The following is a 27,326-nucleotide window of genomic DNA, read 5'->3' on the forward strand; positions in this document are numbered from 1 at the left end:
CTTTGTTTCGGTCACATTGCGTTACCTCGCTTTTGATTATATTTTCTATTTTTTTCAACTTAGAAATTCACGATTTTCGACAAAAATGTTTACATTTAGATCTAGAGAAATCCAGGGATACTTGACCCTCCTTCTTCGAACTTATTTTTAATATTTCCTGTGAGCAATAGACTATCTCTTAAAGTCAGTGGCGAATCGTGCGTAGGTCCGCAGATGCAAGCGTATCTCATGTTATTTTATCAAAATAATATTTTTATTTTTTTGAAACTTTACCGTTGTAAATTGTATTTTAAAAATATCGGTGTGCCATTAATAAAAAATTATTCAACAATATTTTTCGGTAAAGAACTATTGTCATGAACATATTATTGCTCCTAAAGTAAAAACAGTTATGCATAATGCACACACCAATCGGTGCGAAACACTGTGACAGCACTGTACGCCTGTATAAAATACGTATGGTTGACGGAGGGGGGGATCGGTCGCTAAATACAGTAGAATTCCAATTATCCGGACTAATTAATATCAAGGGTGGTCCGGATAAGCAAATATCCGAATGATTGACATATGATATATCAAAAGTTATATACACATCTGAAATAGTGGATGTTTCAACACCATACTTTTCGGCCAATGCTCGGCCTGTTTCGCCTTTTTTCAACCGCGCAATGATATCTACTTTTTCTTTCATAGTAAGCACTACATGTTTTCTGTTTGACGATATTGTAACACGACAATTCACTATACCGTGCGACGATTATACAACAACTGACTTACTAAGAATGATATCTATGTATGTGTGGCAATATTGTAAAATGTTATATGTATATGTATTTTATTATGGATAATTTTTAATATACCTACGTTGGAATGATGGATATTAATAATATAATAATATATATGTAGTACCTATTCTTTATCTAATCTAAAAACGATTATGAAACATGTGTATGAATAACGGCACGTGCCGTATTTTTCTCGTCCGGTTAATTGGACGTCCGGATGATTGGCGTTCGGATAATTGGAGTTCTACTGTACAATGCAACTCGGTGTGCAGTAGAGTCCTGCATGGGCCGATTTTTTCAAGCCCAGTCCGATCCATATAAATATGAATTTTTGAATATTCCTGATTTTAATAATAAAGTTCTAGACCTTTTTGCTGAATCTAAAGAGAGATAATTCTACAAGACAAATTTTTAACTAAACATTTAAATTTAAATTATAATTAAGTTATGATAAATGACTTACATATTATTAATAAGATACATTATTTTAAACCAGTAAAAACATGTTACATCATAGTAAATGCTTATTAGTTTTTATTTTGTGCACCACCTATTTTTAACACCACGAGCCGCCACCGTTTAAAGTAATATTCGATTTCTCTAGTTTTGTTATTATAACATTAAAAGTGTACTGTAATGACATCAAGTTACTTTTTTTAATTATTTATCATTAATATTACTATTACTTATTATAAACTATATGTGTTTTGAATACACTTCGCTTTGTTCTGGTCAAAAGCGTTAATAAAACATTTGAAATGCTTTCCATGATAAATTGTTGACTTAATTCATATAGGTACCCTAACAATTTAATATTAGCTGTGGAGGTAAACTCAAATCGGGACACATTTTATTGAAAGTATTTACACGTGAAAATGCTTTTAAAAATATTTTAATAAATAAAGATAAAATTATTATAATGGTTACCATTATTATTATTATAATTATAATTTTAGAATATGAAATATTTATGCAACTCTCCAGAAATATGCAATTAAAAATGCATTTTATAAAATATGAAAAAAAAAATGTTATCCATAGAATTTACACTTTATGAAACGTCGACATTTATAATAAAAATTATTATAGATGTATTGTTTGTATACCTTATAATATAGATAGATAATGGCCCCAAACAAGAAGAAGCAGTAGTGAGATTGAAGCAGGCGGTCATTCAAGCGTTAGGAGCTAAAAAAGAGGTGATACACTTACCCAAGACCGAAAAAATAGAAGTATGAGATCTGGACTCGGAAACAATGAAGGAGGAGGTTATACAGGCAGTCGATAACACCATGGGTACCGCATCATACTCGGTGAACGTAATCGGAATGCTTCCTTCGTACGGAGGCAACATGATGGCAGTAGTCAAATGAAGAACAAAGACGCCTATACACTGCAAAAGTTAGGCCACCTAATTGTAGGACTTTTGCGATGTCGAGTGAGGCTAAAAACTAAGATTGCAAGATGTTTTAGATGCCACAACTTCGGCCGTTTCAGAGCAATGTGTAGAGGAATTGACCGAATGGCCCAGTGCATGACATGTAGCCAAGAAAACCACAAGGCGAAGGACTGCAACGCACAACCAAGATGTGATTTAAGTGAGGAAAACGGGTATGGCATAAACCATTATCCGGGCAGCTCAACGCATCACAATTTCAAAGAAGCGGAGAAACTTAAGTAACCATCTTAATTAAGTTTACTCAATGCATGCCGAATAGGCAAAAGGCAGGGTGATTAGAGGTCCCCACATATGTAATTTCAAAGAAATTCCAAAAAGTGTAAATTGGATTTTTCTTTATGTTATGTAAAGCTTTTTTCCAATCAATTATGGAGCTGGAGAGGGGGGGGGGGGGAAATGACTGTCGTCAATGCTACTTCCCAGCTTAATGTAAAAAAATAAAAAAAGGTGTATTGTATTGTATAAAATAGTAAAATTGTATATTATTATAGATGAATATGTATTTACATATAAATTTGGATCCTACTGATTACTTAAAACAAGGATTTTCTCTTCTACATATATACATTTATATATTTAGATATATATAGCATGCCTATAATGTTAGTTATCGGATTAATATGATAATATGAAAATAAATGAAGTTTTTTTTAAAATAATTAATGAATTTATTTGTTAGAAAACAATATTATTATGATTTAAAATTATTAAAACCAATCATATTATATTCACTTTCTTAATTATTACATTTTAAATGTATTATTATTAAGTTGATTCAAATTAATGAGAGGCTTGGCATTGCCTAGTTCTAATCAATTGTTACTTTAATGTCTCGATTAAATATCAAAATAATCAAAAATGACGTTTTCATGTTTCGTTCCTTTTTAAAAATGTTCATTTATCCCCTTATATTTTATCACGCCTCCCTTGGGGGATGTGCTTCCCAGGTTGAAAACCTTTGACTTAAGATTTCAGCCAGAGTCAATTCTAAATATTTTTGTCATCAGCGTAATTATTTTACAAACCCTTTTACATATTGTTGCAGTATATATAAGTATGCAATAGGTACGTATATGTATACGGTATATCTATATATCAGATAAAAGTGATTTTTATTCTGAGTTTTAATTTATATTTGCGTCTAAATTAACCTGTTTAATAATTATAAATAATAAAATATACTAAGACACTTTAAATACAGTCGTTGAATAAGTATTTCTGATTTACTTAAATGTTTAATAGTTTTAATAGTTGAAAAACGAAATAAAAATAAAAATAATAACAGTAATACAATACTGTAACTAGTGACCCTATCAAAAAAACAATTACACTGAAAGATAGCGCAGGTAGTGCTTATAAGAACCAATATGTTATAAATAGAGAGCGGATCTTTAGGATTTTATATATTTTTATTGGTTTTATGCAGATTTATGAGGATAAAAAATGTGGATGACTTATTCATCATAGAGTTCGTAGGAAAACATTTATTTTGCATATCTTAGCATATTTTGGACATTAGAGAATATTTAGCCTATTTTTAATATTTTTGAATATATTCAATTATTGTTCATAAAAAATCATATTTTATTAATTTCTCGAGTTATAATTTTTCTAGGAAAAAAAAATTGTATAGTTATATTTGTATTCCTATGTATCGAACTATTATCCATTTTTTCCATTTAAAAAATTTATATTTTACCATAGGAATGGCCCATAACAGTAATTTAATGTTTTTATTGAAATATTTATGAAAAAAAAAATATACTATAGCATATTTACAAGTTTAAAAAATATCTAGAGAATATTTTAGAAATTTTTTTACAGTATATTATCTGCATATTTACAAGTTTAAGGAATATTTAGAGATTATTTTAGGGGTTTTTTTTAAAGCATATGAGCATCATATTTTAAGCTTTTAGAACCTAAAAATCCGCTCTATAGTTATAATATTTGTTTGATTAAACCCAACCCAGAGCCACAATATTCGGGTATGTTGCATGAGTCAAACACTCGTGGACCCAACCTATAATAGGGCCCAATAATAATTATATTTTAAAAATATTTAGAAATCAAGAAAATAAAACCATTTTGTAATAATAATTATAAATGGAGATCGAACAATAATTGATCGATTTTGTTTTGTACACATTTTCGTACATCAGCGTTTCTTTTGCGGCCTGTATAATCGAAATTCAAAATAATTTGATTACAATTGATTAAAGGTGCAGTTTTTCTGCAGAGTCCAAACGCGGGGGAGACATTCATTTTATTTACACACGGGCCCAAATTAGTGTAGATGCGGCACTGATCCAACCCAATAATAAATAATTGAAAATCATATACCGTGTGTCAACTATGTTTGACATGGGTTTATTTAGAGATAACCACATGTCAACTATAGTCGACATATAGCCACGAACGTATTAAGTAGACATATAGTATATATATATAGTTATAGTATATAGTTATAGCTATATATATATAGTATACATTTTGTTATTTTATAGGTTTTTAATTTAGCTATAAAGTTGTTCATAATTTTTTAATTTTTAATAATATAAATATAGTTGGATGTCTAACAGTGTAAATTTCAAAATAATCTAGATAAGATAACGGATGATTAATTTAAAATTCATCTAGATTAAATAATAGAAAATTTTAAATATTTTTCTGGATAATAGATAAAATATAACTACATTTATCTAGATAAAAAACAAATAATTTTAAAAGTTTCATTATTCAAAAGTTACATTTGAAGTTACATAACGCTACCTTGTTTTAAGTTAATGGTCATCACTTTGTCTTTGATTTACGTACAGTTAAACAAAATTTATGCAAAACCGCTAAAAGAGATATATAAAGCTATGGTCACTAGAAGTCAGTAATTGGTTTTATTATTATTTATTTTTTTAATCATTATAATCCCAGCTTATACGTAGTAATTTATGGAACGTTCCAGCCAGAGATTGACGTCTATGACTGTATGTGTTTAATTATTACTGTTTATATTATTATATTGGTCTATAATATTAGGTATATTATATTCCGAGCGCAAAAGCATTGGGCAACCAGATATCTCACCCAATCGTCAATTAAATAGGAAAAAAAAAGCTATATCATTATAAAATTGAATATTCTTTGAAATTATGTTTTTTTAATGCAGTCCAAGTGATGCGGTACCCACAGTTAAGATCCTTCATTTCTTATTATTTAGCAGTATGTACAAAAATTAAAAACTAAATTAAATATCATAAAATTACTGTACTTATTATTAAAGTATAGAGCAAAAAGTCTTGCTTATTTATTTTAGAGCCTTACCAAATTTCCCGCAAGGTCACCACATACATAATATAATTAACACAGATTATTTAATGACTAAAAGTTATTTTAATTTAAGTTGAGGATTTTTTATAAGTATTCGTATAAAAAATAAATTTTATGTGCTGGTGATTTCATAAGATGAATAAGAAAATATTAATTTTATTGAATGTATTTATTTATAATTCATCTATAACGTTTAACGTTATAATATATTACATAGGTGGTCAACTTTTATAGACTTGTAATCGACTTTGAGTGTTTCTAGGCTGTTACAATCGACAAAAAAAAAAAAAAAAAGGTTAACACTGAGCAAAAATATATTTTATACACATGAATGTTACACTTCTTTTATTTCTTCTATTTAAAATATTAATAAATAATAATAACTTTAATCATAGTCGAACATCAGGGGGCTTGGCCCCCCTCCCCCAAATCGAAAATGTTTGAAATGTTATTCGTTATAATTATTTATTTATAATTATTTTTTGGTTTTTTTGAAAATCGTAAAATAAAAAATAATAAAAAACTACGCAATAACAATATTAATTAGTTCGACTACTTGCGAAAGAAGTTTTAGTTTAATGAAAAAAAATAAAAACTTGTCTAAGGTTCAGTGATCTTTTAATAATATATATTGAAAAAGAAATATCGAAAAATATAAAAACGATGATATTTTGAATATCTTTGCTGATACAACTAGATATTTGTCATTAAAATAAAATATTAATTATTTTTAAATATACGTTATTTAGTGTTTTTTTTAATACAATTTAAACATATCTATATTATTAATAGTAATAAGTTTTACTTGTGCATGAGAAGGGGGTGTGGGCAGAAATGTATTTAGAGATTTGATGCCTCAGGTACAGTTTTATTGCCACTCCTACACGTATACGTATACAATTTTCAAGAAAGGTAATAAAATCACTGCACAAAATATGAAAATATTAAAAATTAAGGATTGACAAATGAAAATAGATAATAGTTACAAAAAAAATGCTGCTACTCTTTGATTCCAAAATAATGTGTCGCTCGGGGTGATGGTACCCATTCGCCCCCCTGTAAATACGTCCGTGGGTTTGGGGGCGAGGGCGCAGCCCGTTTCACCCAGATACCCGTTTCGACCAAAGTCATTTTAATCGTTTTCAAATTAAGTTGACAATGGTTTTTAAATCATATACATATACTATTATTAATTTTTATTATTATTATTATTTTTAAAAAGTCATAGGAAAATTTTTTATAAAATACATATTTAATTATACATTATTACAGTTAGTGTTTTGGATGATATTGATACTGATTATTTTACAGTAATTCTTTTTTTGCATTTTTTGATGATTTTAGTGCATTTTCTTATTTTTTAGAGCATTTTTCATAAAATGAACAAAAATTGTTATGATTAATAAAAGACTTTCGGCAAAATTATAGAGCACGACAAGTTATCGTTGATAGTAATTTTATCACAGCTATGCCTTTCCACTCAAATTATCGCCTTTATATAGTACCTATTGGCTGTTACGTATTATTATTTATCGTTATCAAACACAGTATATTTCATTATACTATACTCGTAGACTCTTAGATCACATACCATCTTCCGATAACATCAAATTAATGACATGTTAGCCGACTGAAGAAGTTTCCACATTAATATAAAAGTTACCTACATGACTACATGTCGTTAAAAATCGTTTGTTATCGAGTTTCGTGTTGTGAGCAGTTTTAGTTCAAAATATTTGTTTAAATTAATATTCAAGGATGGCTATATTTATAAAAAAATAAGCGAGATAAAGACAAAGTGACTTATAGTAAATATAAATACAATTTTGCTTCAAAAAATGTAAGTACTGATAAAAGTCGTTAGCGTTGCGTAAAATGTAGGTATTCAGCTACATTACACACGTCCTATTCTAAAGTGGTGAATGAAGAGGATATTTTAAACACTGACCAGCTTCGACATAATCATAATCTATGTAGTGATACAGAAATAAATCGTCAAATAGTAAGTGTTTCATGTAAAAGAAAAGCTACTGAAAATCTTTACATACAGCCAAAACACATAATTTTAAAAGAGTTATCGGAAAACAATCAACTTACTAATGGTTTAATTTCAAATGATTTTAATGTGCTTAGAAAATCAATTTACAGAAGTATTATCTTATTATTCCAATATCTTATTATATCTCTTATTCCAAGTACTATAACATAAGCACATATGGGTCTAAATATACCAGAAACCATTTTTAATACAAAAAATGAACCATTTGTGTTGGTAATGTGTGTTGATAAAATAAAAAATATAATCATTTTTTCTTGTAAAACTAACCTTACATTTTTATGTAATGTTGTGGAAACAATTTATATGGACGGAACGTTTCAATTTTGTGCCAAATTCTTTGAGCAAATTTTTCGTGTACATGGTATTAAAAATCGTCATTATATACCATTAATATTTATTTTACTTCCGGACAAAAAATCCGAAACATATGTGTATACTTAGTGCCGGCACTATGTATACTTTTAAATCAATAGTAAACAAATGCAAAGAATTAGGCTTAGTTTTTATACCAAAATTTTTTACTATTGACTTTGAAAAAGCAATTCATTTAGTAGTCAATAAAGTTTGGCTTTCCTCAAAAATATTTGGTTGTCGTTTTCACCTTATACAAGCTTGGTATAGGAAGGTTCAAAAATATGTTTTAGCAACTGAATACCAAAATAATACAAGTATTGGTAATTGGATTCAACATACTTTTGGCTTAATATTTTTAGAATTTTCTGAAGTATCCGATTGCTTTACTTAAGATTTAATGTCTGAGCTGTCCCAACTGACGAAAAATTAGTTAAGTATTGTGACTATTTAGTATAAAACTATATTTCTGAGGGCAGTGTTTTTAGTCCAACATAATGGGCATGCAATTCAGTGAGTATACAGCTCACAACAAATGCGTGTGAATCATTTTACTCATATTTCTATAATAATTTTTATTCAAATTCTCCGTCAATAATAATCTGGTTACATATTACACGCAATGACATCCAGACAGAAACTTATATCAAAATTAATAGTGTTGAAATTCCTAAAAAAAACTAAAGATAAAAAAATGAAGGAAAGACAGGAATATAATGAAAAATGTATACTTTTATATAGATCTGGCGAAATTACGAGGTATGAGTTTATAAAAAGCATGTGTAGAAATTTTAAAAAATGATAATTTTTGTAAATGTATTTTTTATGACTTTTAGTGAATTTAAGTAAAAAATAATATAGTGTAAATTGTTAAATTGTTCAATGCTTTTTTTTGTACTATAACTGTAATAATGTATAATTAAATTTAAGTATGAATTTTATACAAATTTTTCCTATGACTTTTTTTAAAAATAGTTAAAATAATAATAATAAAAATTAATAATAGTATATGTATTATATTATTTAAAAACCATTGTTTAAATTGCCATTGACTAAAATGGCTTTGGTTGAAACGGGTATTTGGGTGAAACGGAAGCCGCCCGAGGGCGAAGCCCTTGCGGGTTATTTTACATTTTATTATTATAGCCCCCTCAAAAATTCAACAAAATGTCCACATATGACTTTAATTATACATTTTTACATAATACGTATTTTATTATATATTTTTATCATTTTATATGAATGCAATAATATACCGTTATTTAATATGGAATATCCATTATATTACGTATATATATAGAGCTGGACAGTATCTTAATATCAAATATTTAAGATACGTATCTTAGATACAATTATATTTTGTATCTTGTATCGAGAATCATAATTTGAAAGTATCTTATGTCTTGTATTTTGATACTTTTTAGACTTGTATCTAGTATTTTTTTATGTTCAAAGATATTAGTTACATTAAAAAAATTATGCTTTATTTATTAAAATGACATTTTTCTTAGTTGTTCAATAAAAAGCTATGGAATTTGTAGACTTGCAGTTATTTTTTTATAATGATAGATATGTTAGATTATAGTAATTACCACTTACCGTTACTATATTAGGGATAAGACTCATTTGATCACCGTCAGTCATCGAACAGTTTATGTTACGTATTTCGTATTACACATAATTTATTAAAAAACATGGATAACCAGAATAACTCAATAGTTAATAATCCAAAATACTTAGATGGAACATTCTATATAATTTTAAATGCCGATGAACAAATCTGAGCCAGACCAGTCAATTAACAAACTTAAATTATAAGTTTATTTAACTATAAAAATAAATCACTAAATTGCCTAAATAATTATCCAAAAATAAAAAAAAAATAAAAAAATATAACACAAGCAACTGCTCTTCAGTTGCTGTTGAATGATTATTTTAATTTGTTTGGTAAATAAATCCTCCATGTAGATCTAATATGTTAGGTGATACTTTCAAAAAATTAGTACCTTTAAAAAGTAACCAAGAATTTATTTTAAAACATAGGATATAAATTACTCAAATATAATTATTAATAAATAAACATTGCTAATTTATATATATATATGTATTTTTTTTTATAGATTGGTCTTTTATTTTTTACAAAATAAAATTTTTTTTTATTTATTATTATTATTTTAAGCATAACCAATCTCACTTGAAAATATAAATAATAATTATATATATATGTAATTGACCTGTAAAGGTGTAAAGTATTGTAATGAATTAAAAATAGGACCAATTAATGTAATATTACTGAATGCATTACCTTATATTATATCCTGGCTAGTGTTTTATTATAAGGCTTATAATAAAACACTAGTCAGGATGTTGTAGCTTAGAATAATTATGATCATGATCATAAAAGGTGATTTTCTGGATTATTTTAACCTAACTATTATAAATAAAATGATCTATGTTTTATTATGAAATTAAAGGAGAGCTGCGGTTCATTCTAAAGTGTCAAACATAATTTTCTTTCAACATTTAATACATTATAAATCAACATTTACAAATTAATTTAGTATTTCTTCTGAAATAATGTCATTAGCTAGGTCTCTCTGAATATTTATAACACTTAAATTAGTAATATATCTCTACTATAGTATAGTATTGAATATATCTGTGCTTATATCACTATAATGGTGATAATATAATATAATATACCAAGGTGGGATACATACCATTTTGATGAAATACATTTTAATAGTCAGTATGCAAAATAAGTAAAAAATAAATAAATGATAATAAAATCATAAAAAATAAAACTATAGATATTTGAAATTATAAAGATATGTGACTTTGGGGGTGCTTAAAGTAAATATGGGGTGCTTTAGCACCCATGTAGTTGCGCCACTGGTTCTGATCCCAGTACAATAGGTTTGATTCGTTTCCGATGACCAGAGATACCTTTGGCTAATTCTCGAGGATCGCAGTCGTTCTCCAAAGGGAAGCAACATACTCTTTAGAAAATCCAAATCCAAATTACAATTTTTATAAATTTCAATCCAAATACGAATTTGTTAAAAGTTGGATTTAAAATGAATGTAGGCAATCGAAAATCGTCCAACAAAGGGGGAAATATTTATTTTTTTGGTTTACCAGTTCAATGAGATCGTGTAGGCGAGCCGTGTGCTTACCCGTAAATACAGGGGAAACGGAGAAACGTCGTTCTGTAGACGTAATGAACACAGACTTCAGACGAATGTACCTAAGCGGCATTCGTTCTACGGAGCACGATGAAGTAACGTCGTCGACGGAGACTAAGAGGGGGTCGTACACGGCTAGTGGCTCGAACAATAATGTGCACAGGGGCAGCGGTAGTGGGAAAATCCGTACGTGCACGTGTTGCGTGTGCTGCGCTCTAATGCCCGGGAAACGATCGTCGGTTCTCCCTCAGCTGTTGCGAGCGCGACCGTCACCGCCACCGCCGCCGCTTTCGTCCTTTGTCGTCGTCGTCCGTTCACCGTTCGCCGACACATCACTCGCTAGTCAGTCGTTCACCGTTCACTCACTGTGCCGTTTGTGAGTATCGCACGTTCGCGGTTGTCTCGTTTTGCTCCGTCCGCACATACATTTTGTTCGAGTCCTCAGTTGTACGCGTTCACCACCGACTGGAACCCATTAAAAAAAAAAAGAATAAAGCGCGGCCGCTGTTGCACCGGTCGCAAGACACCAGTCCGTGTGATTGTACATAATTATCAGCTCCGATCGTCGCCGCCCGCGGGATACACGTGTGTGCCGATCGGCCACCGTCCACCTGTCATCGGTGAACGGTCGCTCGCCAGTGTGCGTCGCGTACTCGCAGAAAACAACGTCAACGCAACGACATGGCCCGGCCCGAGCCGTCGTTGTTGCGCGGCACGCGACCGCTGCCGGTGCTGCTGCTGCCGCGGCGGTGGTCGACGGCATGAAAACACGTTCACCTGCACCAGCCGAACGGCGGTCCACCAGCGCGTTGCGAAAACGTCGTCGTCATGCGTTCGCGGAAAAAAATCGCCCGGCCCGCGCCTGCAGCGGTGTAACGATGACGGCGAAGGGCACGTGAAACGCTGCCTACGCCACAGGGTGCTCTTAAGCCGCGTCGACATGCGGCCAGCCCCGCCGTCCTCGGCGCTCGCCTCCGCGTTCGCGGTCGCCGTCTTCCTGACAGTGGTCGTCGGAAAGTTCGGACGGACAAGTTCTACCCCTGTCCTGCAACCAGGTACGTGACCTATACCTATATTATCGTGTGCATACGTTATGTGTGTTCGGTTAGGTTCAAAACGTGTCTCGTCCGTGGCCCACCCATATTGTGTAGACTTGTATTATTCAAATATACATTATAATACAGCGTGTACACATGTATATACCTATTATAATATATATATTATTTCCATTACCATCGAGTGTAGCGACCTCGTATCGACGAATACATAATAATACTTGCGTACACAATATACAATAACATAATAATAACAATAATAAAAAAAAAAAAAAAACGTATTTCTAATTGCCCGTGGGACGTGGACGACCGTTGTCGTTGTGGTCGCTTTCTCTTATAGTATTCTTCACTGCAGCCTACGCCGAGCCGTGTTAGGATGTGTAAACGGTCGGACCGAGGAATGTCGTGTCTGCGGAAAGCGTCGGCTTCGCAGTTTATAGTTGTCGTTTGTGATCCATACGCGCGTACTACGATCTATACTTGTGTGTGTGTTTGTGTACGTAGGTATGAGTGCATACCTACCGCGAACCCGATCACATATACGTAGGTGTGATGGGTATTTGGTTATTTCCTTGGGTATTTCTAACTTGTGTTTTAAAGAACTATGAAATAATATTTACACCACGCACTATTGAGTTAGTATATACACAAATTATACTTCAAAATTGTTCAATATTTGGTACTTGAATTTCTTTAGTTATTTTTTACCTAATAAACTAAAACATGTTTACGAATAGTAAAAGGATAATTAACAACAATAAATACTTCGAAATTCGATAAAAAAAAGTGTAGCAGTCAAGTCTGATGTAGATAAATCTTAAAACACGATATATATAAAATAAGATATATTTTATACCCACAAAAAGAGATTCATTTTACTATAAGATTTCATTTTCAGTCCAAGTAACGAATAAAAATGAATAATATTGTTACTGAACCAATTAAACAGTAACATTTAATTTTTCAGTATATTTAACAAATTATAATGAATATTTTCGTGGTAAAACAACTTTAAACAATATGATGAAAATAGATAAGATTGATCAGAAAATCAAAAAAAAAATATTTATTAGAATTTTGTATCGGTAAACAAAAAATACCTCCAAAAATACCCAAAAATGTTATCTGACCATTGTGTATTTACTCGTGGTTCATCATAATATAGCTATAAATTCCTTGATGTAATAATTATGTTTTCTTAGGTGTTAGTTTTCGAATTTTGTTCCACTCCTAGATTAAAGTCAGTCAGAGATTTTTGTTTTCGATGGTATGAAATCGTGTTAAAATATATCTATTTAAAGGTCTAGTCGATTAGTATGCCTTCGAATTTTTAATAGTGTGTAGTCTAAGCATTATACTGAATATTTCACAGATTTCCTAGTCATGGTTTAGACAACATATTTTTCGTAATATTTGGAATAAAATCATTTAAACATTTTTCTATGGTTCTTATACTTTTACAAAAGCAATAAAATAATCTGACTTGATTCAGAGATTAAACAATCACAAAAACAATTTGGTTTAAATCCAGCGTTAAGAAATATTGATTCAATAAAAAATGATGTTTACTTTTAGATTCTACTTGAAGCGTAAAAGTCTCGGAAAAAGTTATTTTTTTTTATAGCAAGTCGAGAAGAAGCACTGAATTAGTATTGAGAATCAAAAATTTGTCAAATAATTCAATAATTTGATAATTGGTTCCAAGTTAACGTTTTATTTTTTTAATCCTTTATTTTTTAAGTAAATTACAATAAATCCGTTTTAGTGTGTAATCTGAAAGAAAAAAATGTCCACAAGGTCCATAAAATATACTTTTTTTTTAAAATTTCATGAAAAACTGTCAGATAAATATTAGGTTAAACAAGTGAGCTGTTAAATTTTGGTAAATGTATTAATTGTAGACGATATTATATATATATATATGTATATATATATATATATATATATATATAATATATTACATAATTATATATATTTAATACATTTTATGTAGATAAGGAATTCGACTCGTTAAATTTGCAATCCAAAAAGGCTTCAGAAAACTGTTAAATACTACCTAAAACTAAAAAGCATAAATTTAATAAATAATTAATTAATAAAATATATTTTGTTTATTTTGTGCTTTACAGTTAAAAAAATAGTATTAAACATTTTATTAAGGGAGATTTTATTATGAGAGTGCTTATGGTTTTTTAGTTTTTTTTTTTGGAAAATCATTCATCGGAGTTGGTGGAAAGCTCATATGGCACTTTTATATATTAACTATATTATAATTAAGAGATTTTCTTAAGTTTTTAAATTTGCCATTATTTTTAAAAGATGCTATTCTTCTGAGAATATAAATTATTGATTAATACTCAAGAAAATGTAGTTACTAAGTCTAATATATGTTTAAAGTTATAAATTCAACGTATCTTGCTATTTTCAAAAATTATTTTGAATTCTTAGTTGGTAAATCAACCATTACTCTGTTTTTGTGAATAGGCTGCTTTTAAAATAGGGAGTAGGTACTTTTATTAAACATGTTAATGTCAAACAATGCAATTAGAAAAATTACTAAAATAAAGTGTTTGTTCAGTAGGCTATCTAATGGTCTGAAGTTTATAGAATAGGTTTTTGAAGGTTGAAAAAAAAAATTATAGTTTTGACCTTTTTCATGAAGCTGCTACAAATGACTAGCATCTTAACATTGAAATTAAAAAAATGTGCATTTTTCATTTATAAAGGTTTTTTAAAAAAAAACAAATTAACTAGTACGCATTATAAATATTTCTAAATTTAACTCTTTGAATTATTTATGTGCATTTTTTTGTATGGAACTGAAAAAATAAAATTGTTTTTTAAAATATAGAAAGTTAGATAGAAAATTTAAATGAAAATTTGTATTATGAATATATTTAACTATCACTATTTTTGAAATTATTTGTAACTAATATTAATTAAAATTGTTTGATTATTTTATCATGAACATTGATTTGATGTTTTATATTTGAACGTAAATAAATGTAGTAGTATTTATATTTAAAAGAACAGTATTTTCTCATAAACAGTGTATACATGTACTTTGATGTATAAAATTGGGTGGTGACTGGTGGTTTTAAGTCCGGTCAAAATTGCTTCCTTATCGAAAACAATAATAATAACAGTAATTCTGTGTGTGGTTGTAGTAATATAGTGTTTCATAAAAGATAAAGCAAAAATATGAGACAGTTGTAATAATTTGCCGAGAAACATTCTTAGCCATTGGTGGTATGTTGTGTGTACTATACTACCTCGTATACTACAACTTCACTGAAAGCGGTGGGGGCGTAAAGTAATTTTGTGGAATAAAGCGATTGTGGCTGTACCAAATATGTATCTGTTGGTAAAATGAGAAATAACACGCGTTCGACCGGAACAGCGAATGGAACATTTTCGCCTGACCTTCGAAATGAGATAAATAGTTATATTTCTGGAGATCAATAAATAAAATGATGCTAAGTTTTGTAGATTTATAATATGCGGCAACATGAAGTTCCTTTGTTGTTTTTTGTATCAATCGGATGCCCTTTTTTTTATTTAGGAAAGGTGAAGGAGAAAAATCTTGAACATGAAGACATTCTAAAAGTCAATAAAAGTATAAATGTATTTCTAAAATTTTTATTTTTATATGATTGGATATTTAATTTATTTTACTTTTAACGCTGTTATAATATAATTTATTGTTAGTAAACATTTATATTGTTATTTTAGGAATGTCGATTTTATTAATTGTGTATATTATCTATTTAAAGAGTAATTTGGTTCATTCTTTATATACTGATTGTGAACTTCCTAAATTGTATTCTTTTTAAATAATCTTTATATACTGATTATTTAAAAAGAATACAATTTAAGAAGTTCACAAAAAAAAAAAAAAAAGTACGAGTTTTAAATTAACTATTTTCTCATGAATTTATTATCAATTTTAGGTAATAACTTTATAATATCACCAGTAATTGGTAAAAAATATTTTTAAATTAACTAAAAAAATAGAAACCGGGAATGTAATGTACTCATTTCAAATAATGCACTTATATAACTACAATATAATAGTCTGAAAGTATTTTGGTTAAAAGTCTACTAAAACATTATTAATTTTAATTTGTAAGATTTATAACTTCGATTAGTACTTAAATAAATTTTAATATTTTTAGTAAATTATATTCTTACATTATATTCTATTGGTATAAATACATTTACTATTTTATTTACTTTCTATTTATTTGATTTTTATAATCTCACGGTAAAATATAGTTTGATCAAAATCTTAAGGTATTTATGATACTTAAACAGAATATTCATTATATAATTTACATTTTTTATTAGGTTATTTTTGGTGTCTATCTGAAAATACTTGAAAAAATGAATTAAATTGTAGTGTTCATGTAAGAGTTTAATATTAGATAGACTAGATTATATATAGAAGATAAACTAACGGTATTTTTTCTATATTAACGATAAAAGTATTATAGACTAGTGGTTGGCAATCCGCGGCCCACGGGGTGCATGTGGTCCGCGAAGCAATGTTTTATAGCCGCACAAAGGTGGTTAATTTTTGTGTTTTATTTTTGTTCAATAAAGTTTTTCATACAACTTTCAATACTATTCAATTCTTTTTTCTTTATTAATAAAATCTAATCTAATCGTTAATAGTTGATGTTTATTCTATATAGTTATATAGTCAGTTTAATTTATAAAATTATTATTATTATCTAATCGAAGTCGAAGATAATGATAGTTGCACTACTCAGTCATAAGATAAATTAAATATACTTATTTACTTATATTTAAAAATTAAAATTTTAAATATATTTAATCTATGTATTTACCTAATACATATGTATCTAATATATTTAATCTATGGTCATAGTTACTTTGTGTTTGTAGCAATTAGTATTACACCGTGATTACGCCCGTACGTGTGACTGTTCGCGTTTGTAATAGTTTCATTTTACCAGTAAATTCAAACATTATGGCGATTAAAAAAAGAAAAATTTGTAATGAATATCGTTTTTTTTTAATAATTCTTGGGTTGATTTATACTTTTTCGTCGAAAACAAAGGTAAGCTATTATGTTTAATTTGTCAAAAAATTAAATTTTTCTTAAAAGTAATTTTTTCCAGTAACATTCATAATTTTTACACTTATATTTCTATGTAAAATAATCAAATATAATAGCAATACAATTATTAGTATATATCATATGTAAGAAATTTTTTTAATGTAGCCCTTGATAAACATTTGAAAAAAAAATATGGCCCGCGTGGTTCAAAAGGTTGCCGACCCCTGTTATAAACCATCAATGACATTGGTGGTGTCTCTTTTGGCATTTTACCATTTTTTTAATTATTATTCATATTTTCTGTTTACCCTAAGTATAATGTACATGGTAAATATTATAATTTATCCTAATAAAATATTAATTATTTTACGAGTTTAATATAATAAACTATATATTATAATATATGATAAACGATAATATTAGTAAAATTAATCAGAAATATATTTTGTTTTTATGGTTATATTTAAGAAAATGTACAGTACATTTTAGAACCACGAGTAGGACATAATTGTTGTTATTGCCAGTATTCGGAGTTCAGAGAGTACACATTATATATTTGGCAGGTTTTATTATGTACAACCTGAGTTACTACCTATTATGTTTAGAGTTGAACAGTTAATTTTCGTGTGAAAAATTATCGGTGAACTTCCGTAAGAGTAAACCCATATATACTACGTGTGCGGCAGCGCGGGGGGGTTAATCCACTGGAAATGGTCCTCATAATATAACATGGTTTTTTCTTTTACGTTGTATTAAAGCGTTAGAGTTCAACCGAGTGTAGCACAATCTGCTTTTATATGGTTGGCGTTTGTCTGTACACCTAGATTAACAACGTCCTTCTTCCAAACAACTAATAATGTTATGGTAAAATATTGCTTTAAAAATGTTAAGCCATTTCCTAAAACTAATGTCTTATAATTTTATATTTTTGGAAATTATGTTTTATTACCTATTTGATCATATAAATAGCATATTAAATATTTAACATATTAATAACTTATTAGTAGGCTTAGGGACTTCTAGCATTTGCATACTTTTTTTAATTATTGTTAAATATAGAAGAGTGCGAAATAAATTCGTTTCTCGGTGCCATGATATCAGATCTAAAATTTAAATGTGCATATTTTTGCATATTTGAAAGATTTTGCAGGAGAGTGCATATTTTAAAATTGTTATGCTTACTTGCATATTTTGACAATTTTTTCAAATTTAAAATTAAAAACTATAGATACATATAACCATATATACATATTTCAACCGATTGAAAAAAAAATGTACTAAGAGGATTTAATACTTCCAGTAATATGCTATCTGCAAATTACCTCTCATATCTCGTTATAATTTTCGTGTAAGTATAAATAATGCTATAAACCATAGAGTAATATAAAGAGGACATATCTCTGCTACACAAGAAAGTGAAGATCAAATGATTGCTAGTTTAAGTTGAAAGTACGAAAAAAATTATTGTACAATTTATGGGAAAACGATTTACTTGTATTGCTGTTATTTTCGATACTTTTGTTATCTCGTGTGTTCTTACCATAGTCGTATATCTATGACTGTTGGTTAAGTCACCAAAATCTTGGAAGTATGAAGCTTGGGCATTCTCTAGTTCTTTACCCTAAGATGTTCCTTATGAAGGAGTTATATTTGAACAAGTGTCCTATTAATTTTGCTTTCCTCCTCAATATGTGCCTCATTATATTCCTTTTTTCTCCTATGACTTATAATACTCTCTCATTTAATTACCTTTCAGCTCATGATGTTCTGCTCATTTTACTTCAGATCCAAAAATTATTATATTTAAATCTCTATTAACAATAAATTTATAAATCTTTGCAATGATATATTTACAAACTCATTTTATCGTTCATTTTGTGGTTACATAAATTTGTTCCACTATTGCAACACTAGCAATTATATACCTTTTCCGACTATTTTTTTCGAACGGCATCTCTATATTACTCTATGCTATAAACTCGTATCGACCGTAACTCGCTGGATATCGACCGGATGTCGATAAAAATAATAGTCGATATAGAATAATAGATCATTTGTTTAGTGTTCGATTCAGTCGATTATTATGCATCGTTGTTTTTGCGTCTCGCAACTACACAACGTCGTATCATACGTAAAACGTCGTACGCGTATATTTTGTTACATTGTGTAATGTCGAAAGTACAACAGTCTACGAGTAGCCGACTACAAAGTTTTGTTTCGTAGTTTAAAGATACATTTAAATCCGATGGACACGTTTTATTTTGTGTACTATGTGGTCATTTTTTTTTTAATGCATATAAATGCATATTATAATGCATTTTTCAATGATTTAAGAAGTATATTTGCGTGCATATTTGTGTATATTTTAAAGCTATAAGTCCTTAAGCCTATTTATTAGGTATGTGCATCCTAGATATTCTGTATTAACTAATAATAATTAATTTACTTGTACTGGTATGTAAATAGTTTTATAAAACCTAAATAATAGTAATTCATTATCTTTAAATTCTAGGCATTTATTAACCTAGTTAAAAGTGAAAAATAAACTAATATAATAACCTTTTAATACTGTATTGTTTTTTGTAGTTGACAATTAATTTGTTATTTAATTTGTACTTTTGAATGTTTATTAGTTCTAAAAAATTTGGTTGTCATTTTATGGTAAGAAATTTAATTTTTAACTTTATTATATTTTGTTATTTTGGAGATCTGTTGTTTAATATTCTTGCGGCATTATTACTTTTAGTTATATAATTATTATTACTAAAATCTGCTTTATTTTTGAAGTGTTATTAAGTAATACAATACTATTGATTTTATTTATTGACCGTACAATGTCTCAAGAGAATTGTAACTATAAAGTGGTAGTTTTAATGAAAATCCCATTACTCTACCACTTTAAATTAGAAAATTCTCATGGGACATCCTGTATGAACAAGTACATGATGCCTTATGAACATTTACTAATTTAAAGTGATAGCATAATGGAGATTTTATTTATTCTTCATTTTTAAATTGTTGTTAATTTTTGTTGACTATCTAGTTAGTACTCGTATACTTCAATTATTAAAATGTAATTTTAATTTAATAGGAAGTTTTTAATATCTATATTTATTTAGAGCTATTATAATAGTTGTACACCAATTCAAGTAATATAAATAACAGGGAAAGTAACCTCTATTATTTCAAATAATTTGCATTTTAAATGTTGAAGTAACTTCAAAATCTACTACTGCATTTTATTTTTTCATAGTGTTAAAATACACAATATGATGTAAATTCGAAATTTATTCAAGATTTTTTGTATAATTGTTTAATATATTTTTATTTTGTATATTTATATATAAAATAAATTATGTTTAATGCAGTGAAACCTCTATTAGTGAACCTCTTTCAAATATGGACAAATTCTCAATAATCTTTCAAATTCATCGAAAATAAAATACATGTACACAATAGGAGTTATCATGTTTTGATAATGAATGTAGACATAAAAAATGTTCCCCAAATTATAAAATATCTCCTGTCAATGAATATCTTATTTTAGATGTTATCAATAATGTTTATTCTATAGATATATTTTAAAATTTTATAAATTTTGCTCATACTGGTTTTCTAATTTGATGAATGAAAATTTGGTTTAATAGATTTCTACTTATATCAGTTATACGAAAATGTATATAAGTTTAATTATGATGAATATCAATAAACGAAAAATATTTAATTTATAAGAAAAAGTAAATATTAAGAATTAAAAATCAGAAAAGTAATAATGTAGTACAATATGGAATATTGGTAAACATTTTTTGCATTGGTAAAGATATAGTTTATTGATAAAATGCATCCTTTGAAAAATTATATAGATTTTAACACGTATGACCGATATTCTTACCATACAAAATAGTAATACATTTAATATCAATTTTTCTTATTACCACTATTTAGAGGGGTTCCTGATAATTGACACTTACTTATAAGGGATACATATTTATTTTTTACGGATATTTATTACATAGAAGTTTCACTAAATTTTGATTACACAATAAAATAATATGTTGATTTTAAATTTGAAAATAAAACATAGAATATTTTTTTAATTGTTTAAAGTATATTAAATATAAACCTTATCTTATATTCAAAGATTTACTGCACATAATCATATATTTTTATTGATTGGAATTTCATATGAAAAATTATGATAAATAATTTATTTATGTAGTTTTTATTATTCCCGATTGAATATGATCTAAATAATGTAAGTATTTAAAAATACTAGTATATAGTATAAAAAATCGTACACTTTATTACGATTGATAATAAGCAATCGTCAGATTATTGATAATTTATTTATTTTAGTAAACTTTCCTGAGAGTTTATTATACTTCATAATTAGTTATTACTTTAATATTTATATTCTTGTTATTTTAGATTTCCGGTAAAGTAAGAAATGTATCGGTTTTAAAATAAAATCAGTTTTTTATTTTTTTTATTTTTTTTAAGTAACAGATGCTTCCCTACAAATGTATCTAGTCTTAACATTGAAAATCAAATTTATATGGGTATGATTTATATGATGATATTTTAGTTTTCAGAAGCCTACTTAAAAACTGAAAAAACTTATAAATAATTTCTTATATTAAATTCCGTTCCATGGTTTATATGATACTTGTACATTTTAGAGTTAAGTATTAAATCTGGAAAATCATAATAAGTTTGCAAGGTGTTTACTCAAAAGCAAAGTTTCGTAACATAATTATGGAAGTATGATTATAAACCAAGTTTAAGTATATAAGTTAAGAAATTAAACTATTGACATAGATATAACATAAAAAATCAAAACACACGTAAATTAATGATTGATATGACTATAGATGTAGTATTACAAATATTCTTACTCTCAGTTTTACTTTTTGTATTATTGTTAAATATTGGTTTGAATATATTATTATTATATAATATAATATAATATATTATGATGAGACTATATGTAAATATACAATTTGGTGATATTCATTGCTATTAATATGTTACATAAATATCATTGTTATTAATCGTTTATACATTAAGAGTTTAAATTAAAAATACTAAATTTATAATATCTTTTAAAAGAGTTTTTAAGTTTTATAACAAAAGAAATAATTTATAAATTAATGTTTTTTATTAAAACTTTTCCCAAAGTAAATAGTTTTTATAATTATTTAGATTCATAAATTAATAAATATTTATAACATGACGTATGATTAAATTATATGATTATATGAATTAAATGAATTGAAGAATTATGCGTTACTAAAATTCGATTTTAACATGTCTTATAAAAGTGTCATCAAATATATATTATTTTCTAATGTAATAAATACTACCAAATGGTTATTTTAATGTATTTCAATGTATTTAAAATATTAAAATATTTTTAAAGTCATGATTTAGTCTTAGAAAGAATGACTTACATTTAAAATATTTGGACAAGTATTGTTGGCTTTTATAGTAAAAAAATATCACTAGTAGGTACATTACATTTTTTATTTGATTATTTAATTATTTATATAAATATATATATATATATATACTATAATAAATTAATCATGGATATCTTTTATTATTAATTGCCTTTGTTTGAGAAATTATTGTTTTTGAAGTATAGAAGTATAACTTTTGTATTCATGTTTATGTAATTAAAGTATATTCATTTTTTTAATAAAAAGAGTTTGTTATAACTTAAAGAATAATGATAACAATGTTAAAAAGTATAAATAATACGAATTAATGTCGTGTTTTAGAGAGATTTTTTTTTTAATCTTCGTATTTTACTAATTTTTATTACATAAAATTAAATTAACTATTCAATTACAAGATTGAATCGAAGTTACAATGCTAAATGTGTACATAAAAATAAAATGCGTGAATTGTTTAACTGATATGATGAGAGCATGTTGATGGTGGATGCCTCTACCGATACCGCCATTGACGATGACGATAGAAGAGCGAGGGCCCCCACGAGGTTAGTCACCTCTCTTGTCTGGTGCGTTGGATGACTTGTTGCGTACGAGTGTGTGTGTATATTTGTGTGTGTGTGTGTGTGTGTGTGTGTGTGTGTGTGTGTGTGTGTGTATGTGTGTATGCGTGTGTATGTGTGTACTCCGGGTTGATTGCTCCTTCCACGTGACGTGCTAAACGCTAAAAAAACCAAACTCATACGCCAACAAGTCAATTTGAATATTTTTTTTTAATGGTTCATCTTTTAATTTATTTCTAATAACAATTTAAACCTTGGAAATATTAATGTTTGATTATTAGATGTAGAACCTGTCTATCGTAGCTGTGTATAAAAATAATAGGTAAATAATTGTAGATTAAATATTGAACTTTGGTATTTATAAATAATATACACCAAACGGGTGCATCTAAAGTTTTATCGAGGATTTTTAATTCTTTATTAGTTGTATTTATTTTACATTTTTTAGAAAAATTCGATAATATAACCTTGGCTAAACAAAAAATCTTGAAAATTTAATAATTATTTTGAAATGTTTTCATATGAATTTTTTAAACCTAAATGGAAAATATTGAAAATCTTTTCTAGAAATTTTTTTATAATACTAAGTCTTAAATATTGAAATACTCTACTTAAATTACTAAAATCATTTTATATTTTACATTTATAAAACTTAATGCTTGAAAATGTAATAAAAAATGTTTTACAAGTTACTCATTATAGTCAATAAAACAATTTTTTCGGAAAGTCAAAAAGCATTACAAGTGTTAGAAAACCTAAATCATAATTTTTTCTCATTTCTTCAATTTTTCTTTTCTGACCTCCGTTTTGTTTTTAAAAGACCTAGATTAAAAGCTTGGTCCTCGTGATTTTCTTTTTCTTTTATTTTGTGTCCTTTCATAAAAATATTTCTTCTATAATTCCTAATCTACTGTATTTAACTTTAATTTCTCTGCCCTATTTGCTCTCTACTATTATGAGGCTTATTGTGAATTACTTTGCATCCTTTTTATCTATTTTACCCTTTCCCATCTTCGTATTTATCTTATTTTCCAATTACCTTATCTGAGTTGTTCTTCTCCTTACATTATTCTCCTACTGAATTCCCTTTAACTTAATTCTTATTCCTTAGTGCCAGTTTCCTTATCGAATGTTTCTTTTTTCTATTTATGTAATTAATCTATAGATATTTTATTGTTTCTTTGTAATGTGAGTTAATCTCATCCGCACAATAGCTTTGGTTTTTAATTTTGGAGAATAAAAGCTAAAGCAAGAAAAAAAATCAAATATTGGAAAGGCAATGAGTTAAATTTCATATACTGCTCACAAAATTTGTTCCTTTATTAAAAAAAAAGTATTTTAATGAAATGTACAAATTAATGCAATGCTTAAATAAAGTAAACTTAATATAGTTTCTTTTTAGATATTTGATAAATTATTTAAATATAAATATTTATTTCTACATTTATGGATAAAGCGTTAAAATAAATTATAATTAATTAACAAACCATTTAATATTTTTTAAAAATTGTATATTATTATGTTTACGAAGTCTTACCTACTTTTTTCATCCGAAATGGCGAATTTTAATTATTATTAATTTTTTAATATATTTCATTTCTAATTTTTATGTTAAATATTTAATAACTTAAAATAATGTACGTTTTGGATATTCAAAAAAGTTTTATGGTTTATTAGTATAAGAACGTAATATACAAAAATGATGATTATTTTTATTTCTTTGGTTTACATGAGTTATGAGTTCTAATTGATAAAGTTATTTTTACGTCAAGTATATTTTTAGTTGATTAATTTATTGTTTTGTAGATTTAATCAATTGCCACAACCAATGAAGTGAAATAGTCACACCTGTAGGTATTACAATTATTTTGATATATTTAATGAATAAATGAATTGAATAAATTGTTTGGGCACCTTTTGTACTTTTCAAAAATGGTTTTTACATCTATTGAAATTAAAAATCAATCAAATAAATTATAAATATGAATTAAATTTTGCATTATTATTCGCCTCGTATTATTTGGAATTGATCCTACTTAAGCTTATTTTTTCAACTTTATTCTTGACAATATTGTGTTAAAATAATTTTTAAATTTTATATTATTAATAAATTTTGAATATATTTGGAGTGATATATTCAACTATTAAGTAGGAATGATTCAAGGGGACAACATTTTTGATTTTCTATGATTTAAACTAAGTTATATAAGTATTTTTATACTATTTTATACATCCCATTTAGTTGTAAACATGGAATATATTAGATGTTAGTGGTTTGAAAAATAAATGTTAATTGAGCATACAGCTGAATTCACTTCATGGGCCTAACAATATCTGCTTTTCCATCAGTAATGTCACATTGAATTATTCAGTTGTTTTAATGGAATTTGCAGCTTGGAAATACATAGAGTAAGTAGCTCACAATAATACTAATCTCTTCGTCTTTCTCAGAATTAAACATTCTGTTTTGTTAAAATGAAAACAATGCGAATGGAATTTACGAAGTTTTCCACTTTAATAAGATATTGTTCTGTAATGTATTGATTTCATTGCGATGAATTTCTGTACAGTAATTGTGTATTAGATGTATAAATAAGTTGAAAACTGAATCATATTTATTGACTTGATCGTGTTCGATCGGAGGAAAAATTGTATGTTAAAAAATATTAAATTAATAAGGAAAATACTCTTTATACTATATATTTCTCGCCGTTAATATTTTGTGACTAACACTTTTTGTATCATTGTATTAGGAATGGATGATGATTGTTAAGGTTAATTTAATCTTAAGATTTAAGAAAAGAAAATTATAACCTCGGTTAAATTGACTTAGATTGTAGGCCGTATAATTGTGTAATTTGAAGACATTAACGTGTTATAATTTCAGAATATAGAAGCAATAATATATTTAAAGTAATTATAATTTTAATTTAATAGTAAATTAATTTGTTGTTATAACTTATGATACGTACATTTAATGATTAGAAAACTCATAAATAGTTAGATACAGAGTCAGTAATTATATTTATCATTCGTAAAATAATAATATTTATAAATTACATAATGGGTAAATGAAATTTATTCACCATAGTATTGATTTTATAATATACCTAGATTTAATTATATTGTTTAATATAACAGAAGATTAATTTATTGAATAGAGGGTAAATTATTTAGCTAATTCTCTGTTATGTATAATATGAATTTTAAAGATAGCTTAAAAATACTGAGGATTTCAAATTTAAATCAATGTACTTAATGCAAATGAATGGCCTTTAAATTCGTTTGAATATGGTTGATATTCAAATTCTTAGCACTATAAAGTACTTTATTTTTTTTTATTCAAATTATGGGTGGGTTAATTTTCAAGAAGTTAAACAAACTACGTAAAATTCAAGTGGAATTGTATTATATGTAGACATGAAGGATAATTTATGGTCTAATTTAGGTCTAATTAAGGTCTAATTTATAAAAACTATTTAGAGCATGAGTAAGACATTTAAAAGTTTTGATAGTTTTTGTAATTAATTATTTTATTAAAGATTGATTATACTTTACACACTCAATAATATGTTATAATTGTACTTTAATTTATATCTATCTGTTACCTATTATTAAAACAAAGTGATTATCGTTTTTCAATAAATTTGTAATTGTCTACAATAAATTAGACTTATAATGTAATATTTTTTGGTATAATGAAAACAATTATAGTTCAATACCGCATTAGTTTTGATATTATGATTCGAGCAATATATTGTATTTATGATTGTACCTAATAGTTGTTAAGTACACATTATTAAAAAATTTTTTTTTTAATAACAGACATGGCAATTGTTATCTTAAAACCAGATCGTTAAAAATCATAATAACCATGATTAAGAACGAGTTCAGTTCATTGTATTTGTAATTTAATATTGTATGTAATATCTTTTTATTTACTAGATAGTAGATAAATTCCGTTGGATAATATAAACTAGTTATTTATTTTTTTTATATATTTTGAACC

The 27,326-nt window shown here is 26.9% G+C and overlaps 1 protein-coding gene across 1 annotated transcript in view; it reads left to right on the top strand.

The window, feature by feature from the left end:
- Positions 1-11,465: 11,465 nt before the first annotated feature.
- Positions 11,466-27,326, top strand: part of LOC112692090 (disintegrin and metalloproteinase domain-containing protein 10) — a 68,994-nt gene continuing 53,133 nt past the window's right edge. The window contains exon 1 of the mRNA XM_025566639.1: positions 11,466-12,218. Coding sequence (XP_025422424.1) covers positions 12,104-12,218 — 115 coding nt within the window. The 5' untranslated portion in view covers positions 11,466-12,103. The remainder of the gene's footprint in view (positions 12,219-27,326) is intronic.

This window comes from Sipha flava, unplaced genomic scaffold (assembly GCF_003268045.1).
Source record: "Sipha flava isolate LNK unplaced genomic scaffold, YSA_version1 70_pilon_pilon, whole genome shotgun sequence".
Classification (NCBI taxonomy): domain Eukaryota; kingdom Metazoa; phylum Arthropoda; class Insecta; order Hemiptera; family Aphididae; genus Sipha; species Sipha flava.